Below are 14,975 nucleotides of genomic sequence, written 5' to 3' on the forward strand. Positions count from 1 at the left end.
GTGCCGTCAGGGTGGGACAGAGGCTGGACCCCACCCACCCACCCAGTTCCAAGTGCACGGCTCGGCTCAGCTGCAGCATTCCAAATCCTCACACAGCATTGCTGACAGGCCCCAGGCAAAGGCAGCAAGTGGCACAGAGCACCCACCCTGTTGGAACAAGCAAACCCCCTTTCTAGAAATTTCTCTAAGAATCCAAGGAAGGAAAAGGTATATTCGTTTTAAAAGCCCACGTTACATTTTACCCTACTTGACAAAAGCCTTGTTAGGCAACCAGTATTGTAATTAGGATGGTGCAACACATTAAAAAGAAAAAATCTTGTGAAATCACTGTGACAAAGTAATACATAAAACAGAGCCCACGCTGTCATTACCACGACAGGAAAACGCATCCCCTAATGGACAAGAGCTCGGGAGAGGTGCAGGCTCACAGCACCGGAAGGCAGGCTCGCCTGCGTGTGAGAGGTCTTCTGTCGATAAGGAATGCTGGGACAATGTCGTTTTTCAGCAAATACAAAGAAAATGAATAAAAAAGAGAGAACTAGGAACACAAAGCAAACCCCTTATTCCTGGAGGCTTTGACAGTAAGGGCCTCTCTCACTCAAGCCACACGGGACAGGAGTGACACCTTCAAGCTGCCCACGGCCAGCACACACAGCCTGATAGGATCCCTGGCACCCAGGCATTCGGGAGGAGCTTCCCATGCCAGGCCCTACCAGGCTTGTGCAGGAAGCATTTTTAGCTCAAGTCAACCAAGCACACGCCCCATGATGCCCCTTTCCTCCGAACAGCCTCCTTTTCTTTTAGCCCAAAGAGCTCGCATCAGTCTTTCCCAAACTGGGTCCCCTGAGAAACTGATGCCCATGACTGGTAAAACAGGCCCTGCGGTCAGCGGCTGGGGAGAGACTGTGTGCCGCAGGCCTGGCAGACAGGTCCCAACTGGCCACCCCAGCCCTGCAGGTCCTCTCCCTTCCCAGACCCCCAGGCCTGCCCAGCGAAGCCCCCTCCGCAGATGCCAAGCCCAACTCCAGCTCCAGCTGCTAGCTTGAGCCCCGCTTGCAACCCCTTGTCAGCTGCAGGCAGCAGGTCTGGAGGTTTAACTGTGAAATCCTGGGCACCGGTCAGCCAGTGATACAGCTTATCTCAGGGTTGCATGCGCCACCCTGCGATGAGCCTTGAGCGCTGTCCGGCAGTTCCAAAACTACCTTTTCCTGCTGGCGGTAACTGTGCACGGTACCAGCCCCTCCACTAGGAAAGCACAGTGCTACCACTATCCCCTCCTTCCACAGCACACGCCACTCCCTGCTCCTGCCAGACTCCCGTGGCCAGAAGCCATGCCACCGACCTGAGCCTGGCGCTGGGGTTTCCATGGCTGATGGCGAGGCGCGCTGGGGCCAGGTGCCGCCCGCTGCGGGACGCTGAGCAGAGTCAGGGTATAAGCACCCTGGCTGGGGCCGGCAGGCGGGCTGGAGTGGGAGGGCTCTGCTTTGCATATCTGCTAGCAGCCTGCAGGCAGAGCAGGAAAAGCTGGGCTGGAAACTGTGCTGTGAACACCGAGTCTAAAGGCCCCAGGTAACACCGGTTCTCCAAGGCAAATGGTAGCCTGAATATGTGCCCTGCCTGGCTCTCAGCCTCAGAAGAAACCAAGTGGCTGCTGCCCCAACACAGCACCCGCTGTGCCCTGTCCAAGTGCAGAAGCCCAGCCACAGCCACCCCCCCACCACCGGAACATCCAGCCCCCGCTCCCCCCATTGCCTCAGCCACTTCCCTCTGAACCTACTTCAGGCCTGGCCTGGGGACAGACTCATCTGACCACCAGGACTCAGCTATGGCACAGCCTGCCCTGCCGTGTCTCAGAAGACCCCCACTCCCACCCCAGTGACACCTGGGGCTGGCCCAGGAGCTCTGAAACCCACCCCACCCCCAACGCCATCTCCTCTCTCCCCGCCTCCTCCCTCTCCTCTAAAAGACAGAAGTTCCTTCAACTGCTTCCTCCTTTACCAGGAAGGGACTGAGACCGGGGGGGGGGGGGGGGGTCAGCTAAGTGCAGGGGCAGCCTGCAGGAGGGGTGGCCAGGAAGCAAAGCCCACAGTCCTACCCCACTCCCTCCTCCCTTCCTTGAAGGCAGTCCCACACCACAGGTGGCTGGGCTGCCTGACCAGCTCTGCCAGCCACACACATCCCCACCTGAGCCAACCTCGCACCTTCCTGGGCTCCCAGCTCCCAGGTGAGCCCGCAGCGTCCAGCACTGTCTCCCTGGAGAAGGGGAGGCTGCCTCGAGTCTCCCACGGAAGCGTTCCTCTGAAGCCAAGCAGGTGGAGGCGGCAGCACACAGGGCAGAGCTCTGCGCCCTTTGGTCTGCCCTTTAGGAGAATGGGCAGGCTCACGACAGCCGCGCCGACTCCCAGGGACTGCCACACATCACATGGGTCTAGGGAATAACCGTGAGCAAAATGGCTATTTCTGGGGTGCTGTTGAAATCCTGGGGAGAAGAGCCCAGGAAGGATGGGTCAGCTGTTGACCGGGAGGCCAGCTGTAGCCCTAAGTTGGGCTTGAGTCACCTCCTCCTGTCCAGCCGAGAGGTGGTGCCTTGCTGAGGCCACATCCTAACTCCTGGGAGCACAGAGCAGGATTACATGGTGACACTCGATCCTCGCGCTGCCGCTGGGCTTAGCTACGCGGAGATTATGATCCACCTGTCCTCACAGCTGTTCATAAACAGTGCAATCAGCAGGCAACAAGCAACAAGAGGGGGGTAATATTAATTCATTAAATAATTAACAGACTCACAGCATGAGATAAACACACACATACACCAGCCCTTAGGAGGGGTGAATGCTTTCTCCTGCGGGTGGTCTGGGGCAGGCGAGATGAAATGGGAGCATCCCAGTTCCCGGATCGGAGACCAGGGAATTCTGTTCTGCACCTGTCAGCGGATCCTGGACAGCCTCAGTCTCAACAAAGTTTACTCTATAGAACATAAAAAGTCAGAAGGCCTGGAATGCTGCAACAGTCGCTTCTGGGGATTCAGGCACAATTTCTACTAGCAGAGGCAACACCAGTAAAGCAAGCCGCTTAACTTCGTTTAAGCAAACACTTAAACCATCCCACCACTGCTGCCTTAGGAAAAAATACCTATTAATATCCTGTGGCATGGGCTTTGGAAAATGCCTTTCACTTGGAGTCTTCATTTTCCAATCTAGCTGGGGCCCAGCTATGGGTGAGAGCCACTCCATTGGGTCCAGACAGAGAGGAACAGAAGCCCCTCTAGGGTGACACAGGCTAGAACAACCGCCTGGAGTCCTGTGGGAGCCAAAGTGGAGGATGACCCTGCAGAACAGGGCCAGGCTGTGAGAAAACACCCGCTCTGACTCAGGAGGGCAAGCTCTGCTCTGGACCCCCTGACCCCGCCTTAAGCCTGCCAGTCGCTGCCCCTTGTGGCTCGGATGGCTTCCAGCACTGGCAGCACTGGTCCCAAGCTCAAAGCCTTGCTTCCCTTTCGAACAGACATCCAGTTTATGATAACCAGACACAGGAGAGCAGACCATGCTCACCTTTTTCATTTAAGTCTTCCTTACACACTCTACAAGCCTGGAGAGGCTGCAATCAAATTATGTCTCATCAAGAAGGAGCCTACTCCCCTCCCCAAAAGCAAGGCACAGACCTGTGTCGGCGGGGCCAGGCTCCTTCTCGTTTCCAAAGTGTGTCTGACTCACCCCAAGAATTGGGCAAAGGGGCTTCCAGCTGCTCAGTCTCAGCTCCATGACAGAGTCTGCCCGCCTCATTCCGCTTATATCCCCAGGCCTACAACACGGCAGGCGTCGATAATCACTTGTTGAATGCATGCATGCATACAACGATGAATGCGTGAAAGAGCTGAGTAGATGACCACACCTATGGCAATCCCGAGAGGGAGGACAGTGTCTGGTTAAGAACACGGACCCAAGCCAGACTGCTTGGCTTTGTGCCTGCCACCATTTACTCGCATGACCTTGGCAAGTCAGTAAACTTTCCTGTGGCTCAGTTTTATCCTCTATAAAATGGGGCTCATAAAAGTACTGACCTCAGGGGTTGCCATGACAAAGTAGTTAGCAGGTAAAGTGCTTAGACTAGAACTTGGCAGAGAATATGTGCTTTATAAGTACTATCTTTCAACATCGTCATCAGCTTCACCATGAAATCAGCTATGAGAGTGCCCAACTGGGGAATGAACATGCAGCTTCAACGAAACACTGTATCCTTCTCTTCATTATTTATTGAGTACCATTATGGGCCTAGTACTCGCCCAAGCTCCCACCTGGGTGCAGGAAGAAGGGAACCTCGCTTCAATGTGAAGCCAGATCAGAAGGAAGAATGGTCGGTTCTCAGGGACTGTGTCTGGCCAGGCCTCCAGCCAGCGGGCCATGCTCCTTCGCCCTAGTCAGTTCCTTCTGTACCAGAAGCCTGAAGCCATGGTCTTTCACCCTAGATAGGCAGTCGGCACGTGGAAGGACGAGATAGACAGGTGGAGGAACGAGGAAGGCCAGGTATGTGCCTGCTCAAGCCTAGGGCAGCACTTTAGCTGCCCATGATGCTCTCAAGATCTGAGGTTGATTTCTGGGGCCATTTGAAGAGTGACTCAGCAAGTCTAGGGGCAAGAAAAACAAGCCTCAAAGAACTCCTTGGCCTGGCCGAGAATCACTCAGCCCTTATCCAGGGCCTCGGAAGGAGGGCTGAGAGTTCAGAGCCTCCCAGCCACCCACGCATGCAAGCGCCACCATGCCTAGGGAGGGCAGCACCAAACCACCATCTTCACAGCGAGCCAACTACCCCAGGCCTGCTGTCAGCAACTCTGAGACGCGGGCGCCGACACAGGTTCCGTCTGCAGGGCCCAGTGGTTCCACCACCACTCAGCATGGATGCTTGGAGCCAGGGAAGGGAATTCTCCTCCAAGGATTCCAGCCGCAGCCAGCTTTCCCTGAAGATGACCAAATGCTGGGCACCGCGTCCAGGCACGTAGCCAGCCAGGCTCAGGACCATGCTGAAATCCTCCCAGCCCTGCCAGCTCTCACCCAGCTCCTTTGATAGTTTGTCATCACCAAGTTTCCAGCCACATACAGCAGGAATCGGCAAGCCTCTCCCGCTCCAAGGCTTCCCAAAACTCCTCGGTATACCTCTGCCAGCCTTCAGGAGCCATTAGCCACTCAGCTGGCAAAGCAGCTACTAGGAAGTTCAAGTGCAGAAAGCAGACTGGCGAGCGCAGGGCTCCCACCTCCCTTGCTGCTCAGAGGCAGCCACAGCGGTCAGGATGAAGGCCTCTGGAGACCCTATCGCCTCTCCATCCTGTCCACGCCCCTGCCTTCCGGCGGAAGGCCCCCCAGCTGCTCCACAAGCACCTGAAACCTATCCAGGTGAAGAGCTGGCCCCTCCCAGGTTCCTTAATTTCTCAGAACCTTGTGAATTCAGTCCGGGCCGCTAGGGAACCAGGATGCTGCGGGCTCACCTGATGCTACTTCAGGGGCAGGGGCTCAAGCACGGGCTAGGAGGCAGGCGCCAGCGCCACCACCCCCATGAGCTAAGGTGCAGGAGGGCTAGCACTCCTCAGGGTCCTCGGGGCGCGTGCGCAAGGTCAGCAGTGCGGCATCGCGCGCACTCACCAGGCTCAGAGGACAGGGCCATGCCGCGGGCCCGAAGGGGGCGACCTCGGAGCCAGGCGCTCAGTAAGCGCCGCGAAGCTGGGCTGCGGGGCACCGGAGCCAGCCGGCGACCGGGCAGGACCAGGCCGCGCCCCCGGCCGGCGCTCTGCGGGAGCCTGCGGCGCGCCCCGCGGCAGGCGCTGAGGCTGCGGCTTCCGAGGGCGCAGCGCGGCGAGGCCGCTGCTCCAGCACCCCGCGGCCGGCCCAGCGAAAGGAGGGCGGCCGCCTCCGCAGGGAAGAAGCCGGCGCGGCACCTGAGAACGGAAACTTGTGAGCGCCCGGCGCGGCGGCCGCCCTGGGCCCGGCCGGAAGCGCGCGCGGCGCCGCCGGGTTCTGCGGGGCCCGCGCCGCGGCTGAGTCCGAAGCCCGTGGCGCCCCAAGACTCCGCGCCCTCCCGCGTGCGGGTCTGCGCGACCTCCTCCCGCCCGCGCCGGTGACTTACTCCGAGGTTGAGCCGCCCGCCGGCGTCCGTCGGGTCCCTGGGATCACCTTCTCACCCCTCCCTGCGCACCCGCCGCCTGCCCAGCCCTCTGCTCCCCGGCTTCAGTCGAGCCCGCCCCTGGAAGTCCGGAATGACCTCGCAGTTGCCAAAGCCGGAGGGTGCCTTCCAGCCTCCCTTACTCACCTCTTCCCAGCCCCGCGCCCGCCGACCGCGCCTTCCTTGTCGGAATGTGTGGGGTTCAGCCCCTCTCCCGTGTTCCACGCACCTCTCGCCCAGCCACCCCCCCCACCCCGCCAGGCTTTGCATTGCTGGGGTCCCGGCGATGCCGTCCGTACAAGCCCCCTCGCTAACCCGCCGGCCCTCTCTAGGGATCTCAGCCGCTCCCATGGTTTTAAAAACTTGCTGCCTGCTTGTCAGTCATTTTTATTTTTAGTTTGTTTTTATGTATTTGAAAAGCAGAGAGCGAGAGAGCGAAATCTTCCGTCCACTGCTTCACTCCCCAAATGCTCGCGATAGCCAGGGCTGGGCCAGGCCAAAGCCAGGAAGTTAATCCAGGTCTCCCACGTGGTTGGCAGGGACCCCAGTAGTTGAGCCAGCACCTGCTGCCTCCCAGAGTGTGCATTAGCTAGAAACTGAAGTGCAGCCGGGACTCACGCAAGCGCCGTGGCGTGGGATGCAGGCTCGCAAGCCTGCCTTAAATGCAGTCCTACACACCTGCCCCTGCTAGAGCGCTTGAACCTCCAGCTGCAGAGAGTGAATCTGATTTCCTGCCGAGCGCAAGGGCGGAGTTTCCTACCCTGCAAAGCTCTTTGCCTCCTTGGAGCACGCCAGAACCTGTTGTTTGCAGAGCTAGGGAACGTGCGACGCCACCCAGGCCACATCTGCCAGCCAGACTTGACTCCACCCCACCACCACCATCTCTCACATCACATTAGTCACCCAAGGGGGAAGGAGACTGCAGTGGTGAGCACCCTCTGTGTGTTCTCCTTGTGCGACTGCTCCCACATACTTATCTCACTGCCTGATGTTTGCAGTTTACTGCCTCTTACAAATGATACACACACGAGACTTAGTTAATATATAAAGTGCACTAAAATGTTAAGGTTGTGCTAAGATGAAACATTTTGAAACAGTGCTACAATATAACTCTCCTCTTTAAAATTATTACCTATAATCTGTTTAGTGAGAGCAACACAATTAAAATGGTCTTAATAAATCTTTACTTAATATTTTATGGGACCAGAAAGTATGCTTCTAAGTTCACCTAATGCTACTATTTGGTCCTAATGGCTAGTATTTTTAAAACATATCTCAGGGCTGACACTGTGGTGTAGAAAGTTAGGCCTCTTCCTGCAGTGTCAGCATCCCATGTGGGTGTGGTTGGAGTCCTAGATGCTCCATTTTTTTTTTTTTTTTTAATCCAGCTTCCTGCTAATTACCTGGGAAAGCCAAAGTGCTTGGGCTCCTGCATCTACGTGGGAGACCTGGAAGAAGCTCTTGGCTCCTGGCTCTGGCCTGGCCCAGACCTGGCCGTTGCAGCCATTTGGGGGCTGAGCCACTGGATGGAAAATCTCTCTTTCTCTCTCTCTCTCTCTTTCTACCTTTCAAAGAAAGAATGAAAGAAATCTTTAAAAACAAAAAGAAAAGATATCTCACAAACACAAATAGGCCCAAATAGAGAATTCTTTCACTGCACTTATTAAATGAATTCACACTGCCTACATGCCATCTACCAATTTTGCAGATGGGAAATTCCACAGGAAAACTTTGTGAAATCAGTTTTCATTAATGGTTCTTGCAAATGTTAACTAGTGGGATTTTTTTTAAAAGGCTTAAAACTGCATCTGGAAGACTGTAAAATGGATTTAAAAGCGTGCGTCTCAACTTTTGGGCTAATGCTGTGGGGGAGTAGATTAAGCCTCTGCCTGTGGCACCGACATCCCATATAGGCATCAGTTTGAGTCCTGGATCCTCCACTTCCAATCCAGCTCCCTGCTAAAAGCCTGGGAAAGCAGTGGATGATGGCCCAGTGCTTGGGCCCCTGCACTCATGTAGGAAACCCAGAAGAAGCTCCTGGCTCCTGTTGTGGCCATCTGAGGAGTGAACCAGATGATGGAAGACCTCTCTCTCCCTCTCTCTGTAACTCTGCCTCTCAAATAAATAAATGTTTTTAAAAATAAAAATAAACTTTGCAGATTGTGACTGGGAGAGTATAAATGGCACTGATATTTGATTCTAGCATGAAAATCACATGACAATAATAGAAACCATCTCAAATAACTATTCTCAAAGTTTTCCATATAGCATGATTCTTTTATGTACACTTTCTCATATCATTAAAATATCACCTTTACCTGAAAGGACAGTGTGTGTGTGTATGTGTGGGTGTGGGTGTGTGTGTGTGCATGTGCGTGTACCACGTGTACAATGTACCTGCAATGTACCACATTTGTGACAGTCACAAGCCAGCACATCAGAGATCAGAAAATTTGAAGCCCTGTCTTTTGTTAAAGAAACTCATCTTTGAATGCCACAACTTTTAAGTTCTTTGCCTTGAGATTCCTCAGTGTACCTTTTTGAGTCCTATAAAAGATTTTGTCTCATGCCACATCTCAGTAGATTCTACTACATTTTAAGTTGTATTTTTCAAGTTAACCATATTTTGGCACCCTGTAGTATTCTGTGCTTTTCTAAGTCTGACTTCTTTATTGCTGCTGTTGCAGATGAATGATGCAATGCTGTTTCATGTGCAGTCTCTGCCCATTCCTTCCTAACCCCAGTTTTATATTCCAGACAGGGCAGCCCTCCATGAGTGGTTACTCTCATATGTAAAGACAACAGCGTGTTTTGCTAAGTAAGTCATGCACTGTTGTGAACATACCTTGTTTTCTTAGACATTCACAAAAATTATTTGTGAATGTCATCATGGAAAAGTATGATAAACACAAGATGAATCACGTTACCAACTCGCATCCAGCCAGGAGCCAACCTCTTCAGCACATCCTGTGTTCTAAAACCTGTTCTCCAAACCCCCCTCACCAGCACATTCTGTGTGTCTGTCAACAGGGTGCTTTTTTTTTTTTTTTTTTTTTTGACATGTTGCTATCCTCTCCCTGTTCTAGTTCAGTCACTTTAACCATGGCAAATAGAATAGCTGTTTTTTCCAATGATACTGACCAACATTCTGCCTTTTATATTAAGTAAGAAGCCTCAAAAGAGAATTCTAAGCATTTTCATTACAGTTAGTATTTCACGAAAGTACACAACTAAGTATGGCATGACTTCAAATATCCCTGAAAATAAAACTGTAGAGGTTTACCTTCATGCTCTGGGTTATAGAATCTACACATCTGATCACATAGGCATATTTCTATTATTATTAGCTAATACCTCAAGTCTCAACGTGTAGCAATGGAAATCCATATTTCAAATACTTGGTTTTTTTTTTAGTGAATTCAACTCCCTTGTCAGAGCTGACTCCATCACTACAGCAGGCCTCGTACTAGCAGCAGCCACGTGTTAGCACTGCCGTTCATCTGAATTTCCTTTTGTTCGATCTGTACATATTATTTTCAATCCTGGGATTTATCTGCAGGACCTTTTTCAAACCATTTGTCCCTTTTGTGAGGTCACTTTAGTCACAGCCACGTCATACCTTCCCTATCCACTGCCTGCGACATGAATCAATTGTAAGGCCTCTTACCACATAGGCTTGAAAGCAACTGGAACAGTGCAGATGCCATGGTCCCCCGCAGCCCCTGTGCATCAAACCCTTTTCCCTGGTGGAAAGTGACGTGGACTCGGGATGCGTGGGCAGGGAAAGGGTGCCTGTGTCCATCTACATAGTACAGACTGGTGACTGTTGCTTTCCGAACAAAAAATAAACAGCAGTTTTATTGTATTCCACTCTGCATACCTCACTTTTTAAAAAATTGTATTTATTTACTTTATTAGAAAAGCGGGGAGGGGGTCTTTCATCTGCTGCTTTGCTCCCCAAATGCCCACAACAGTAAGGGCTGGCCCAGGCCAAAGCCAAAAGCCTAGAACTCAATCTGGGCCTCCCATGGGGGTGGCAGTGACCCCCTTCCTAGAGTCATCACCTGCCACCTCCCAGGGCGCACACCCCCCACGATAACACTGATTTACGCCTTCCCTCCCTTGCCTCAGTTCACTGTGAAGCCCTCCTAACGTCTAGCCTGTGTTGCCCCGGAACTTAGCAGGAATCCCCAGACTGGAAAGTGAAGAAGGAAGCCCCGTGTGAGAATAAAAGAGGTGATGAGAGCACTTCCCGGAGGATTCCAGCCACCGCAGAGCTGCTGAGGGCGGGTGCCCTTGCTCCTCACAAATCCTCAGGCAGCTGGGGGCCACGAATTCCTTTGTTATTTCCTTAGGAGTCGCCCCTTAGGTGTCTTGCTGGGCAGTCAGAAAGCCTCCTGATCGCGTTCAAACTTTGTGGCTGGAGAGCTGACAGATGTCAGCTTGATTCTGCAAGAGCTCCGATATGTCAAGATGGCGTCTCCATGGCTTGCTGTCACATGCTTAACTGGTCTCTGCCACCACACAGCACTGTCTCTTCCATGCTTCTGCCATTGGGGCAGACAGCAGCAACCTCAACTCCTCCCCTCCAGCCTGCCTGCCACTCCTCATTCAGACCTTGGCACACCTCGAAGAGGAGGAGACTAGGGGTGACCTGAGCCAGTTCTCTGACCCCCACCCCCACCCCGTGCATGGAACGACAGGACTGATGAAGCATTTGTAGAAATCAAGCACTCAGGAGTCTCTGTGCCCCCACCCTCGCTCACCTCTAGGTAATCACTCTGCATTGCGCACACACATGCGAGATGGGTGTGGTGGCTCCGCAGGCCCAGTTCATGAACCTCCTTTTACAGTCGCTGTGCTCCCCAGGTCACCCTCTCCCCACAGAGGGCAACTGGACAGGGTCTCCTTCTGAGCGTGTTTTAGCAAAGACTCATGGGTATAGCCAGTTTTCAAGGCCAAGGGCCCTGGAGCCTCCTGCTAATTGAGTGGACTGGAATCAGGGCATATGGTTTAACAGAGGGGCAGAAATAGGTTCCTCATGCATATGTGGTGGCTCCAGGTGGGAGGGGGCACTGCAACCCACCCTGAGGCTACTAGTGATTGTGGGGAGCAACTCGGACTAGACTGTTACTGGAATTAAGACTTATTCTATGCATCTGCTCTTCCACAATATGGTGCTGGGAGAGGAGTAAACAGCTTCTACACAGCTGCCTCTCGCCAACTTGAGTGATGACCTGCAGGAGCTGATCCTGCTCCTGATTGGAGGAGAGCAGCGTACTCGGTGTGTGGGTAGCAGAGTTGGGATTGGTGGAAGAGGACTATAAAGGAGGAGAGAGACAACATGCACCAGGAACACCTGAGGAACATCTGAGCAGCCCCCGAGAGAGCCGGCCGGCGGTGTGCCGCTCCCCCGCGGAAGTGGGGAAAGTGGCAGGGGGAACCGCCCTTCCACGGAGGTGGAAGGGTCGGTAGCCAACCCGGGAAGGACCAGCAGCAAACCCGGGGAGGGCCGAGCAGACAAAAGAACAGTGCAGGGTCCTGTGTCGTTCCTCCGCGAAGAGGGGGAGCGACAGTGATAGAAGGCAACCTTCTGCCCCTGCTGTCTCTCTCCCAGGACTTTACCTTTGTACAGTCACGCAGACCAAAGTGAGCTGGTATCCGTCAGTGGGCATCGACGTCTTCCTCTTGTTAAAAGCTGACTCCTGGGGCTGCCATTGTGGTGTAGTGAGCAAAGCCTGCAATGCTGGCAGTTCCAGTCCAGACTGCTCACTTCCAATCCAGCTCCCTGCTACGGTGTCTGGGAAAGCAGTTGAAGATGGCCCAAGTCCCTGGGCCCCTGCACCCAACAGAGAGACTCAGAAGAAGCTCCTGGCTCCTGGCCATTACAGCCATTTGGGGAAAAAACCATAGAAGGTTCTCTCTCTCTTTCTCTCTCTCTCTCTCTCTCTCTCTCCCCCATCAGTTTCTTTTTTGTTTTTTTTATGTAAACTTATTATTTTTATTAATTTTTATTTGAGAGGCAGCATTATAGACAGAAAGAGAGGTCTTCCATCTGTTGATTCACTCCCCAAATTGCCACAATGGCTGGGGCCAGGACGATCCAAAGCCAGGAACCAGGAGCTTCATCCAGGTTTCCCACTTGGGTGCAGGGGCCCAAGCATTTGGGCCATCTTCTGCTGCCAGTTTTGTCATTGTGCCTTTCAAATAAATAAAATAAATCTTAAAAATAAAAACAATATATTCCTAAAGCTATAGCTATGAAATTTGTATTTATTAAACAAAAACTTTCTAAAAAATTAAAAAAAAAAAAAAAAGCTGACTCCTTTCTGAGATGGGGTTCCAGAAAGGAGAGGGCCAAACCTGAGCACTCTGCCAGTGAGTGTGGGTGAGCGCGAAGCCCTAGTCACAGGGTCCGAGCTCTCTGGATGGTGACAGGAAGCTGGGGAGGATGTGGCAGGCACCGTGCCCAGGCCAGGAGGGGAGAGAGACAGAACTCAGCAGTGGGACCGGCTGGAGTCCCAGGGTCCTTGGGTCCCAAGGTCCCCAACTCCTGTGTGGACTACAGTGGAGGAAGGTCAAGGAGAGAGGATTTGAGACTTGGGACCCCCAACAATAGAGCAAAAAGTGCTCTCCCCCCGCCGGAGGGCTGTCCGCTGGTAGGCACACAATCTCTGTAAATAGGTTGGAGTCTGGGACTCACAGTCGCCTTTCCCACCTAAGAGCAGCCTGCGATCCCGCCTCCCTTCAGGACTGCGCAAGCCCGTCTGGGGCCTGCACAGCGGGTACGGTGGTTGTGGTTCAGGCCCACCACTAGCGGCTCCCTGCTGTGCGTCTTTGCTCCTCTCCAAACACGGGTCTCGGCCTGATCATGACACCACTTTTGGAAGCCTCTGCGGTTGAACTTGTACAGATAGGAATCGCAGCCTCAAACAGCCTCGCACACCTAGCCCATCTGAGCCCCTCAGGCCCTCCGCCCCCAACCCCCTCCATCTCTTGCCTTATAATAGGAAATCCAGTTTCAAATGCTAGCTTGGCCTTCTAAAAAATTAGAAGAATTTTTGGAAGCAGGGAGAAGAAGGGAGCTCAAGTTCCTGAATTCCTGTTATTTAAGAATGAACTTAATTATGATCCCACTGAGGATAAAATAGCTTCCGGTGAGGCAAGAGGACTGTGCTTAAGAATTTGACCCAGGAAATCAAATATCAAAACATTGGAATGGTTGTACAATGTTGCAAGTGCATTTAATGCCGCCAAACTGTACATGTTAAAATGGCAAATTTTGTGTTATATATGTTGACAAAAACTTAAAAATTGTTAAAAAGAAAGAAAGAAAGAAAGCCAAGAAATTGAAAATCAAATTTTCTTTAAATTGTCACTTCATGACATCACTGTTTCTCTGCATCATTAAGCATGACCCGGGCAGGACAGATGGCTCTTTGGCAACTACCCAGCTACCCCCAAACTCTCAGGCAAAGAAGAGCCAGGGTCCTCGCTAGAAGGGAGGGAGGAGAGAGGAGAGCTGTGGCCACAGGAAGCACGTAAGGCAGAGGCCTTGAAGGTCACCCTGACACAGAGGCTCTACTCGGCCTCAGAAATCCCGAGAAGAGCACTGGAGGCGTCCCAAACAGTTCTGCGTGGACAACAGTCCCCATAGGCCATAAATTATCCAATGCCTGAGTCTTCAGAAAGAAAAATAAATCCATTAAGTCACTGGGATCCATCAGCTGTCAAATGCTCCCCAAAGATAGGTCCTAGTCACTGCCCCATCTGCCGATTTCATGTCTGTATCACATTCCAGATAATTCCCAGTCGCTTATGGCAAAGGTCAGCACCTTTCCAAATAAACTTGGTGAAAGCTTGTGATACGCCAATAATTCAGTATTCCCAAGGACATTCATTGGAATTAAGTTCAGCAGAGAGTATCAGAGACCTAAAATAACAATGGCCTAGACAAAAGGGAAGGTTCTTCCACCCAAGTATTCTTGAGTTGGAACCCAAGGGCTGCTTCCTGAAACACCCAGATCCTCACAGCCACCAAGCTTCCATCCCCCGGGTGCAGCCCCCAGCCTTCCTTCTCCTTTGCTAAGGAAGGGCTGACAGCTGGAGCAAGAAAGAGGCAGGGTCGGAGAGTGAAAGGCAGAGGGCTCCTGCCAACCATCTTTTAGTGAGGCCCCCACATCCCGCTTCCCATTGGCCACACCAAGCAGCTCGGCAGCATCCCTGGCCAATGTCGTTGGTGTTCTCTCACACAGAACCCCACCAAGGCATAGCCAATGACAACTCCAAAGACAGCTGCTGTTGATCTTTGTGGTTAACTTGATGATCCACCAGGCCTAGAATCTTGCATCCAAGAAAGCAGAGAAAAATATCCACACAGTGCACTTGGAATCCTCACCAGCTCAGAACTTCTCATGGCCTCAGCACACCATGATATTTGTGTCATTGTAGCAGCCACTGCAAGATCCAAGACTCCTGAGATCAGTGAAGACCTGCACACGGATTCATGGGAACGAAAGGTGCGGTGTGCGAGGGCAGGATTTGCTCTGATTCAAGCCTTCGCTACCCTTCCTCATGAAGGTATCCTCATGTCAGCAGGTACCGCGCTGGGATCACACACTCCCTCCTGCCGCTCTGGTGTCAGAAAAAGGCCTTTACACAGGGGAATGCAGGCAGCACGGGTCTGAGGTCATCAGGATTATATAATACACTTTACCTTCTCTTGTTGGGAAGCCGGTCTCAACTTGATCTGCTTTAAAAGTCATCGAGGCAGTCATCCATGAAGGATCTAGTGAGCTTCTAGCCCACGTTAGGCACCAGCTCCT

The 14,975-nt window shown here is 52.7% G+C and overlaps 1 protein-coding gene across 17 annotated transcripts in view; it reads right to left on the bottom strand.

Moving 5' to 3' along the window:
- Window positions 1-6,875, bottom strand: part of AMPD3 (adenosine monophosphate deaminase 3) — a 44,305-nt gene extending 37,430 nt beyond the window's left edge. The window contains exons 1-2 of one of the 17 annotated variants that reach the window (XM_017345358.3): window positions 2,202-2,641; window positions 1,343-1,503 (exon numbers count right to left, since the gene is read on the bottom strand). In XM_017345358.3, the coding sequence (XP_017200847.3) occupies window positions 1,343-1,490 (148 nt within the window). In that variant the 5' untranslated portion in view covers window positions 1,491-1,503; window positions 2,202-2,641. Of the gene's footprint in view, window positions 1-1,342; window positions 1,504-2,184; window positions 2,642-3,661; window positions 3,949-5,633; window positions 6,089-6,114; window positions 6,254-6,297; window positions 6,481-6,828 lie in introns of those variants that run through there. The other 16 variants (XM_070073309.1, XM_070073336.1, XM_070073349.1 and 13 more) reach the window with 16 other exon arrangements.
- Window positions 6,876-14,975: the final 8,100 nt, after the last annotated feature.

The sequence above is a fragment of the Oryctolagus cuniculus genome, chromosome 1, assembly GCF_964237555.1.
Source record: "Oryctolagus cuniculus chromosome 1, mOryCun1.1, whole genome shotgun sequence".
Lineage (NCBI taxonomy): Eukaryota > Metazoa > Chordata > Mammalia > Lagomorpha > Leporidae > Oryctolagus > Oryctolagus cuniculus.